At 47.4% G+C, this 11,315-nt stretch overlaps 2 protein-coding genes across 10 annotated transcripts in view; one reads left to right on the top strand and one right to left on the bottom strand.

Annotated features, from left to right (window-relative positions):
- cadpsb (Ca2+-dependent activator protein for secretion b) overlaps window positions 1-4,561 on the top strand; it is a 95,233-nt gene extending 90,672 nt beyond the window's left edge. For all 7 annotated transcript variants that reach the window (XM_056275516.1, XM_056275515.1, XM_056275514.1 and 4 more), the window contains 2 exons: window positions 2,259-2,363; window positions 4,242-4,561. In XM_056275516.1, coding sequence (XP_056131491.1) covers window positions 2,259-2,363; window positions 4,242-4,418 — 282 coding nt within the window. In that variant the 3' untranslated portion in view covers window positions 4,419-4,561. The remainder of the gene's footprint in view (window positions 1-2,258; window positions 2,364-4,241) is intronic.
- Window positions 4,562-6,550: 1,989 nt separating this feature from the next.
- Window positions 6,551-11,315, bottom strand: part of LOC130107012 (receptor-type tyrosine-protein phosphatase gamma-like) — a 162,102-nt gene continuing 157,337 nt past the window's right edge. For all 3 annotated transcript variants that reach the window (XM_056273397.1, XM_056273398.1, XM_056273399.1), the window contains 4 exons: window positions 10,309-10,455; window positions 10,020-10,162; window positions 8,935-9,070; window positions 6,551-8,790 (listed from right to left, as the gene is read on the bottom strand). In XM_056273397.1, the coding sequence (XP_056129372.1) occupies window positions 8,644-8,790; window positions 8,935-9,070; window positions 10,020-10,162; window positions 10,309-10,455 (573 nt within the window). In that variant the 3' untranslated portion in view covers window positions 6,551-8,643. The remainder of the gene's footprint in view (window positions 8,791-8,934; window positions 9,071-10,019; window positions 10,163-10,308; window positions 10,456-11,315) is intronic.

Genomic DNA, 11,315 nt, shown 5'->3' with positions numbered 1-11,315 from the left:
TGCATGCATCTGGTAAAACAACAACTAAGTGTTGCACAGGCTCTACTGTATCTCTCTGTCTCTCGCAGATTTATTTCAAAACCTTTTTTATCTGCTCTCGATTTATTTATTTATTTGTGTTTACACCCCCCCCCGATTAATGCCATCCCTACTGCCCCCTCTATTTCAAAAGTGGCACTTATCTCGAAAATGTTGCGTTGTTTTCTCACATTATGTTCGATTGGCATGGTTTTTTGGAGTCAAATAATCTTCCTGTGTACATCTTCTAGCATGACCCTCCTCCTCAGAGCTCTGCCTCATATACGTAGCACATACAGCACCGCACCTCAGCCACCCGCCCGCCCACCCACCCACTCACCCACCTGCCAGGTCTGCATGCACTGCATGCTCAACTCGACTGTGACACGGACAGGCATCTGCACACCCTGCATATCTGGCCTCCAGCTGCAGCCGTCGAACCATCCACCTCATCTCGATCCAAACCCAAAACAAAATAATCTCAGAACCGAACCAGCGAGAGAACAGATGAGAAACCGTCCACTTTCAATTCGGAGCTAGAATCCCTGTTGCGTTCCTGCCAACTCGCATGTTCAAAGTTGACTTGTTTATTCCTGACACCGGCAGGGGATGCCAACCGTTTCCGTCACTTCTGTGTGCTGTTCTCTTATACTGTAATTTGAAATCGAAACCGTCTGGATGGACGCTCCACCTGTGCCAACAAAAAAAAAGGTTGTGGAAGAGTGTGAGAAAACAGCACACCGCCGCTCCCTGCCTGCTGATCATTTTACTCACTTTCATTCTGTTTTTACTTTTGCCAGTAAACCCCCCAAAACTGCACTCACTATACCCATACAGTCAAACGGTCCAGTGGCACCTGCAAAATAACAGTTTTAGGATTCAAATATCAAACATACGACGCTGAGACTGAGATTGACGTTTTCACTAATTCGCGGTGAGTGGATGCATTTAAAAACTTTTGCAGCACAGCTTTTACAAAACATCAATACATGGTAATGGCTTTTAGAAGAAAAAGATGAATCCGTTTAATTTTCTGACTTGACATCTCATTTATCAGTTATACACGTTTTTGTCCCCCTAATAGTCTTACATTGATTTAAGATAACTCTTTTTTTAGCAAGATGTTGATGGATTGAATTCCTTTAAAGGAACCTTTTTAACGCTTTAGTGGTCGATGCCTACACTTTACTGTTGAGTGTCAGACGGTGCTGGCACGTAAGCGACGGCGTGGGGAAGGAATAAGGGCGTTTGCGTATGACGTCCGAAGTACAGATGGAGGGCAGGAAGTGATTTTCTACATAAAAAAAGTGATTTTCTACATAGGAAGCACGATCACAACCCTTCGAAATGCCTATGTTTGGCGTCATTAACTGAGAAACCAAAAGGAGTTTTACTGAGTACCGGAAGTTGTTGTTAATGGGGGGGTGGGGGAGGGGGCAATAAATTGGCCGGAAAAAACGGCTTGCGAACCCTCGTCTGGGGTCGGGAGGAGCGGGGTCGGATAACGCGCGTGCGTGCAGGGACCACTTCGTCAAATAAATAAAAAACCACGCTTCATAACATAAGGATCATGTCCAACACGTCTTACTTTCTGTTTCTACCTTTCGCTTATAATATCGTCTAAGCTAGCACAGTCCGGGCTAAACTAGCTCCACCTCGTCCATTCCGCTTTTCACTTCCTGCCCTCCGTCTGAATCTCGCGCGTCGTCAGAATCACGTGACTGCAAACGAGCCTCTTATCGAGGGAAACGCAAAGGCCCCCCAAAACTGAAGTTCTCTAAATTAGTTTCCCCAGGCGGCAGCAAGAGTTAAACCAGGTCTGGACTAATGAGCACCTAACAGCCTTGGTTGAAGGTGCAGGGCAACAGCAATCACCTTTGAGCTTTTTTCTCCTTTTTTATTATTATTATTAAATTGGGTTTTAATTCTCAAGTTTCGCATTTTGTGAATACATTTCCACAGTAACACCGCTTTACTTTGTCTTGGTTACTTCCTTAAAAATAAAATAAAAAAAACTGATTGGAGCTTGGTCCTCAGCCCAGAGTTGAACCAGATGGAACCTGAGCCTCGCTACATACATCTGGACCTGGGTCGGGCTGACCACGCCGAGCCAGATAACCTCAGTGTTGTTTTAGTTCGCCCGCCTGGTGTCGTCAGAGCCGGGCCACATGTGCTAGTCTGTGCTGGGGATGCGTGCGAGTGTGTGTTTTGCTGGAGAGCGTTGTGTTTGTGTGTTTCAGCAATGGTACACCGCCACCATGAACCTGCTGGGGACCTGGCTGACTGAGCGCATGGACCAGCAGCTCCACGTCTACCAGCTGAAAATCCTCATCAGGATCGCAAAGGTGACGTGAAGGCTCACACAAAAAGGCCAACATGCCCTCCTTCATTTGACTTGGCTATGAATCTGGTGGATTTGAATTTGCCTTATCGACTGGTGATCGAGAGACAGGCGATCGTCTAGTCGAGCCTTAAGCCATGCCGTATTTCCGGTCGGAAAAATACATCGCGAGCGAGGAGAATTTGAGAGCGCGAACAGATGAGAGCTCGAGCGAGCGCTCGATTCACGACGCCCTACATTACTTCCGGGTGCTTGTGACGTGCGTTACGAACGTTACAGGCAGCGGCTTTTCTTAGTGTGCTCTTTAGCGCTACTGGTGGTCAAAAACTCCATTGGATACCTTTAGGTTGGCATAACGTTGTTCCTGAACATCAAAATATGCAATCTCAATTATTGGTTTCGTATGTTGGCGATTTAAAAAAAAAGAAGAAGTATTTGCCACTTCTCAAGTTAACTTCTCCTATGCTTTTATGGACAGTTTCTACCAGCTTCAGCTGTTGAAGTGATGTTGAAGTTAGGTGGAGCCTTTGGGTTGTGTCGTTAACTGGCCATGATGCAAGTGCAAATAGTCACAGAACATCTTCAACAGTTGCTCCGTGCAACCCAGACGATCCAGAGTGGGGGGGGGGGGGGTTCGCTCTCTCTCTCTCGCAAGTCACTTCCATTGCACAAAGTGGATTCTGCCAATATATATAATAACGAGTCCCATCACTCATGTTTTGGCGTCTAATTAGTTATTTGTGCTTTCTCTGTCCCTCTACGTAGCTTCATTGAATATGTAAAATGTCTCCCAGCATGCTAGCAAGCCAAGTTCTGCTCGGTTTGCTTCCCTTGCAACAAAAATTGCTCATTCAAGTGTGCTATTAGTATACTTATAAACTAAACGTTTAAACTAAAAATCAGTGAGTGTACTTTCAGATTTCTTTTTAAGTACTTATCAGAGATTTACTAAACAACATTATACTTAAGTATACTTACAAGTAAACAATATTACTACTACTGCTACTTTCGGCTGCTCCCGTTAGGGGTCGCCACAGCAGATCATCTGTTTCCATCTCTTCCTGTCCTCTGCATCGTCCTCCGTCACACCAGCCACATGCATGTCCTCCCTCACCACATCCATAAACCTCCTCTTTGGCCTTCCTCTTTTCCTCTTGCCTGGCAGCTCCATATTCAGCATCCTTCTCCCAATGTACCCAGCATCTCTCCTCCACACATGTCCAAGCCATCTCAATCTTGTCTCTCTTGCTTTGTCTCCAACCCGTCCAACCTGAGCTGTCCCTCTAATATACTTACAAGTATACTACTAGTACATATACTTGAACTTTACTTGAACTTGAACTTTATTTAATAAAATAAACTTCAAGAATACTATTTTTTGCAAGGGTTACCATCAGGAATGGAGTCTTCGGAAGTGGATGTGGAGATTTGGACCAATCAGATCGATTCACACAAGAATCAGCAAGGCAGTTGGTCTCATAAGCGATCTATCCATCTGCTTTCAAATTCACACGGTGAAATAACAGAGAGAGAGACATTTGATTTTAACAAAACGAGTGATGGGGCTCATTATTTAATATATTGGCAGAATCTGCTTTAGTTGTGTTATGTGTTAGAAGTGGGACATAGAGACCTGCTTCACTGTAAAATGGAAGTGAACAGAGAGAGAACAAAACCCAATATACCAGATTCACCATCTGGGCTGCATAAAGCAACTACTGAAGATATTTCTCAGTTATTTGGACTTACATCATGGCCAGGTGACCACTCAACCTGAGGCTCTACCAAACTTCAACACCGCTTTTAAAGCCAACAACTAAGAAGGCTGATTTGTTTATTTGCATGTTGTGAGGAGTGTGCTGACACAACTTTCCACCTGTAGAAAAAGTACCGGGACTTCCGCCTGCAGGGTGTGCTGGACTCCACCCTGAACAGTAAGATGTACGAAACGGTGCGCAACAGACTCACCCTGGAGGAGGCCACCGCCTCAGTGAGGGAGGGAGGCATGCAGGGCATCTCCATGAAGGACAGCGACGAAGAGGACGAAGAGGACGACTAGAGCGCCCGCACTGACACCCCGTCCCCGACCCCCACCTACCCTTTGACCTCCCCCCCTCTCCATCCCTCATATCCCTAAGCCCCCTTAGCCTACACCCCCAACCCTCCCCCACCCCCTGCCTCACTTTTGACTTTAGCCTGGTAACCGATGCATGTACCAACTCTGTTACTCAGATAGCCACTCTAGGACCTCTCTGTCAGCTCGAAATGCCTATGAAAGAACTATTAACTATAAAAATAGTACTTATACTGAGGAAAGTTGGGGAAAAAAATTGGAAAAAATAACCATGATTGACAGTTTAGCTGTGTCATGATAAAGATAGCACCTGTCTTTAAACTCATTTATTTTTAAATTCATTTCTGTGTTACTAAGCAATATGGAGTACCATTTGTTTGACAATGTCGAGTGAGATAAATTAGGTGTGTCCCTGTCCAATGCAAAACCTATATGGCGCTTTTTTTGTCGTATTCTACATTCATTAATGGTACGTTGTCGTGATGATGAGTGTATGGACCCTTTCCTTTGTCTCGTCTGTTTTTAAGTGAACGCCAACTGCTTCAAAACTGAAAATAAAACCTCTCTGTACCTTTTGAGTTCCACGGCTGTTATAGATTTAACGTGTTTTCCTCGTCCGCTTCACTGTTCTTAACATCGACAGTAAGGTCGAGACCTGCGTTTTTAACCGTGCGTCGACGCTATGTGCTCTCATCTCTCACAGAGTAGCCAGGGCCCAGCCGGAGCCGTGGACTACAACGAATGGGTCTTCTAGAGATGCAATATTCTCATAGCCTCCATTTTGATAACTTGGGAGAATCTATTTTTGTTTTAACATTAAAAAAAAAAAAAGAGAGAAAAAGGCCTCGAGACGGGCCCTATTTTAATTGAGTTGCACTTTTACAGAGATAAAGAGCTGAACTAATCTTTTCTTTTTTTATTTAAAAGGGAAAAAAAAATAAAACAAAACAAAAGTTGGTCCGTCTTTGTTCCGTAACTGTGTAGGATGAAATGTGTGGCGTTTGTTTAGGTCTCACTGTTGTTTTGTATGTATATATATATAATGCTGTACATTGCATTCTGAGCCATTGCTGCATGCCCGTGGGTTCGCACCCTCTCCAACCCGCTCTTTGTTTTATGTGTGAATTAGCTGGTGGACTCATTCTTGCTTTTTGCCTTATGAAAGCCAACAGTTGTAATATGCAAGAGCTGTGGCCTCCAAATAAAATTACTGTACATGTGTGTCTTCTGTCCTGTACTTCCATGGAGACAGCAGAGAGCGACAGCCCCCACGGGGTTTCCTTTTACCCGAAATCAACCCAAGTTCTAGCTTAATAGAACACCAGAAGGGGCGTCCGGGTGGAGCGGTGGTCTATTCCGTTGCCTACCAACACGAGTATCGCAGGTTCGAATCCCCGTGTTACCCTCCGGCTTGGTCCAGATAGCATCCGGATGTGGGCCACCTCAGGCTGTGATGCGGCACTGATGGCCTTCTTATGGCCCTGACAAAATGGAAGTGAGCATGAAGTGGCCCACATGTATTATAGCAAATATGCCAAATCACATGTGGGCCTTTTTTGGCAAAGATGTGGTGCTCTCGGCAACATGTGACCCTGAAGTGGCCCGTGTGGTAAATGGTGAATATGGCCCAAATATCACAAAACAAATATGGGTCACCTTTGGCAAATATGTGGCACATGCGGCATTGCTATGGCTTGGTTCTGGCCCAGATCCGGTAAACAGGAGCGGACCACCCAAGTGCCATCATTCCACGTGGTATGTGGGCCGGATGAAAGGGTCGGGTGTGGGACGGGTCCAGGCCACAGCAACTTTGCTATCTGGGTACAGAGGCAATTGGCCGTGTCTGCGGGTGGGAATATGGCTGTGTCCTGGTCGGGGCACCTGTCCAGAGGGAGGGGGGGACTGGGGGGAATAGCATGATCCTCCCACACGCCCCCCCACTGTCAGGTGAAAAGAAGCGGCTGGTGACGTCTACAGCCCTTCCCGGATCGGCGGGGGGGTGGAGCAGCGACCTGGACGGCTTGGAAGAGTGGGGTAATTGTGCCAAGTATAATTGGGGAGAAAAAGGGGGAAACAAAATCCACAATAAATAAATAACACCAGAATGCAGTACATCAAAACTCATACTTTATTTTATGTATAGCAATACAGTTTACGTATTAAATAACACTATTACACTATTATAGTATATCACAGCATCATAGTGATACAAAACCATGATACTATCATATAAACATGAAATCAGATAAATGGACAAAACCATTTCATTATTCGTTTTCAAGTTACAAAATAGACAAACTGTGAACCTTGCTGTAATGGGTAAAGGTAAACATACCGGCTCACCGACTCTCTTCCATCATGGGAATGTGAGGAAAACCCGTCGGCTACACCAGCCGACCGCGGAGACCCGGGGCCACCACGCGTCCCACAAAAATCACAACCTACTATAAGGGCCACTTTACAAACCAAATTTTTGTATGAAAATATAAAAAATCTATGAGCACAAAAAAGAGTTTGAAAGTGAAGTGGTTTGTTCGTGACGTAAAATGTGTACATGTCTTCAACAAAAAAACAAAAAAAAAGCAAAGCGCTCTGACTTCACAGGGGGGACATGACACGGCGGACAAGAGCAGGACGCAACCGAGCGAGAAAAAGTTCAGCAGCAAAGCAAACGCAATAAAAACTGTCGATGCAAAGAAAGGTGCGTGTGGTTGAGCTCAGCTAAAAATGGTCAGAAATCTGCACTGACCTCCAAATGTTGGAGAGTTTTAACTTAACCTAGCAACCTCCTCTGGGGCAGAGAAGTGGGCTTAAACGGGAGAGACGGCAGATGTGTTGTGTGTCTGTCTCCAGATGGAGCTTCACGGCGGAGAAGGAGGGATACTCATACAGCAAAACAGGGCACAAACACACAGACAGCATATAGTCCCGGTTAAAATAAATCTAAATACACATCATATTTGACCAATGTGAGGAAAGCGTACTGTAGCCAGATTATAATCTGACCATAATCTGTCAGATTATAATCTGATTATAATCCGACTATAATCTGACGTTAATCTGCCAGATTATAATCTGACTATAATCTGTCAAATCTGACTATAATCTGACTATAATCATTATTAACGGTTAGTTCCTGAGGCAGAAACTTCCTTACTTCAATGTTTTTACACCCACGAGCTTGTGAAAACGAAGAAACGGCGGCAGAAAAAAAAAGCGATTTTGTCGATTTTAGGACAAGACTGTTGGCGTGCTGCAACTTGGAACCACATCTTTGGTTAAGAAACGATGTTTTGCGTGAGAGCGAGGGCCGAACCTGTTACGCGAGGTGATGTGTAAAGGCTGTGTTTTTGACAAAGCTGCGGAAAAGAAAAAGTGAAAGTAACTCCCCCGGCTCGTCATCAGACGCTGTAGCCGCTCCACAATGATGGATGCAAGGCCAGCGGGACGAACGGGGGTTAATTACTCAAAAACATTGGTGGACTAATAAGGATATAATATATATTACAAAACGTTATAAATCCTTGTAGAAAGCAATAAATGGTTCACATTATACTGTGGATTTTAACACCCCCTTCAACGTAAGAGTCTGTGAGTAAATTCCGTAAAACATCGGTGAGATAACTGAACAATAAATGAATTAGGCAAGTGACGGTGTCTCTTGGCGGATAAAAGCGTCGGCTATATGGCGGGTGGCGTGGAATAAGTTAGTCTGAGAAGGAGACGGTGCGGTACAAGCATGCATGCTGGGCCAGGCTGTCGCGTGCCGCTGCCTTGGTTCGTTTTTCAGACCTTCACGGAGGAGTTCACCATCAGCCCGACAGGGTGTCCGTCCGCACGCCGAGGTTTCGCTCGACGCGGTCCTGGCATCCGAAGCATGATCGTTCGGCCCAGCCAGGCCTCAGCCGTGTGGAGTCGAACTTACTGGGTTTAGGCAGTAACACTGATACTATAGTGCAAACCGGACAGAGCTGCTTCTTCCTCACGTCAACTTAAAATACAGGTGCAAACGCTCAGCAGGATAACATTTAAGACAAAAAGGGAAGAAAAAAAAAAGACAAAAAATAAATATCAAAAAACCTTTATCAATGTAAAAAAGTAATAAGGTTATCCGTTTAACCCAGAGTCTGGCAGAAAAGGCCTCACGTAAATTTTCCAAAGTTTCTCAGGTTTCTATAAATTAAGTGCCAGGTTTGAGGAAAGAGCCGCGTCACACCAGCGACTCCATGCTCTCTGCCGGGTCCGGCTCGTCCACTATGACCACCAGGCCGTTGGTGTCCGTGTGCGCGGGACTCAGCCCGCACTCCCTGGAGCTGACGAGGCTCAGCATGGCCTTGTAAAGGTACTGGTACTGCTCCTGCACAGAAACACAAGACGGACATGGGCGGCACGTCAACATTTCCAAACGCCGCCTTCCAGAACGACGGGGGGGCGTTACCGTCGACGCCCCGAGCGCCGACAGACAACCGTGAGTGGGGGAGGGGGGTGAACGGGAACTCACTATATCGGTGAAGACGCCCGGTCTCATGAGGTTGATCATTTTGGCCACTTGGTAGATGTCCACCGCCCCCTCGCTCTCCAGCTGCTGGGACAGGGTGGTGAGGGCGCACAGCATCCCCGCTGACACCGCTCCATACCTGCGAGGGAAACAGGCCGAGATGTGATTTGCCCGACTTGAACGCCGATCCCAACTCTCTGATGTCAACAGACTGGACGTGACGGCGGCGTGTACGACTTTCTCGGTCTGATTCACGTGCAACGTGCAGCCGAGCGGAGGGACTGAACCAACTCGCACGCTGACCGACCATTTCCGGGCGGTTCGTGTTAGCCATTACAGATGCAGGTCTAGGGTTTGAGCCGGCAGTTCGACGGACAGCATGAGGCGGATATCTTGACGGGATGGAGCAATGGCTGAGTTGAAGTGTGTAAACACTCATAAAATCTAAAAATGCACCCTGCGGATGAGTGATCCGACAGGTTATCCTTTATTCTGTTTGGGCCCTGAAGCTGGTTTCCCGGCTTCCCACATCCTGAATGAACCCCCCCCCCTCCCCTCCCCAATGTGGGATTCATTTTACTGGTGCCAATTAATTCCTTACGGAGCATGAAAAGTGCCAACATCTACAAAGCCATGCTGAATGAAAACGTTCATCCAAATATGGCAGCATTTCTAACCCGACGCAACGGGGACCTCAGAAAACGACAGCGCCCCCCCCACCCAAGGCGCACAAATGTTGACTGAGCCGTTTGATGAGCACGACGTGGAGAGCGAAATAATCAGGGAGAGAAATCTGAGCCAGTGTATTGCCACCACAAAAGTGAAGAAAATGACAACTGACAGATTTCACAAACGAAAGAAATAATGGTCACGCGGTTGTTCGAAGTCCAGGCGTGTGCAGGAGCTACATGTCGAGGTACACTGAGCACGGTTTAGACCTGGTCGTGAGGGCCCTACGAGGACTTTTTACCTCGGCAGTTACCGGTAGATGCTTATAAACACCCGCCGGGCTGCCTTATGCAGAAGAGGAGGCAGGACAACACAGGTGTGTAAGGTTTACACACACACACACACACACACACACTTACTCGTCATGCACTATGGTGGGACCATCTCGAGTCATGGCCTCCTCCTTGATGACATTGATGAGCTCGAAGGTGCTGCTGAGAGGAGCATCTGGGTTGGGCCATTTTGGACACTGGAAATGTCTTACCTCCAGGACGTAGTCATCCTGTCACACACGGGACGGGCGTCGTTATGCACAGTGCGAGTACAGCACAGACACACACCAGAGTACAAACAAGAGTAGTTCTTGAGCTGTGAGGTCATGTACGACGTGCCATACGAATCAAACCCCGAAGTCGGGAACCAGCGTACCTGCGTGGCCTCGAGGATGAAGTCGTGGAGGATGATTTGCTCTTCGTTAGAGAGGCACAGTCTGTCCTTGCTGATGAGTGTGACGGTAAAGGCGATGCAGTTCATGGCCTCCTCCCGGCTCGGCCAGTAAACAAATTCATCCTCAGCCTACAGATGAACAGCGATGAATGACAAGTCAGACAGTTTATAACTTTCACCCCCAACCCCTTTTTCTCCCCAATTGTCCCCAGCCAATTATCCCACCCTTCCAAGCCATCTTAGTCGCTGCTCCACCCCCTTTGCTGATCCCGGGAGGGCTGCAGACTACCACGTCTCCTCCGATACATGTGGAGTCGCCAGCCGCTTCTTTTCACCTGACACTGAGGAGTTTCACCAGTGGGACGTAGCGCGTGGGAGGATCACGCTATTCCCCCCCCCAGTCCCCCGAACAGGCGCCCCGACCAACCAGAGGAGGTGCTAGTGAAGCGACCAGGACACATACCCACATCCGGCTTCCCACCCACAGACACGGCCAATTGTGTCTGTAGGGACGCCCGACCAAGCCGGAGGAAACATGGGGATTTGAACCGACGATCCCCATGTTGGTAAGCAATGGAATAGACCGCTACGGTACCCGGACACTCCCAACTTTCATAATCCAGTGTTCCTGAATACACTGTTTTTGTGAACATATATCCATCCATCCATTATCCAAACCGCTTATCCTGCTCTCAGGGTCACAGTGCTGCTGGAGCCTATCCCAGCAGTCACCGGGCGGCAGGTGGGGAGACACCCTGGACAGGCCGCCAGGCCATCACAGGGTCCACACACAAATTCACACCTAGGGACAGTTTAGTATGGCTGATTCACCTGACCTGCATGTCTTTGGACTGTGGGAGGAAACCCACGCAGACACGGGGAGAACATGCAAACCCCACACAGAGGGCGACCTGGGATGACCCCCAAGGTTGGACAACCCCAGGGTTCGCACCCACGACCCTCTTGCTGTGAGGCGATCGTGCCAACCA

This window comes from Lampris incognitus, chromosome 2 (assembly GCF_029633865.1).
Source record: "Lampris incognitus isolate fLamInc1 chromosome 2, fLamInc1.hap2, whole genome shotgun sequence".
Lineage (NCBI taxonomy): Eukaryota > Metazoa > Chordata > Actinopteri > Lampriformes > Lampridae > Lampris > Lampris incognitus.
This window is presented reverse-complemented; position numbering and strand designations above follow the sequence as displayed.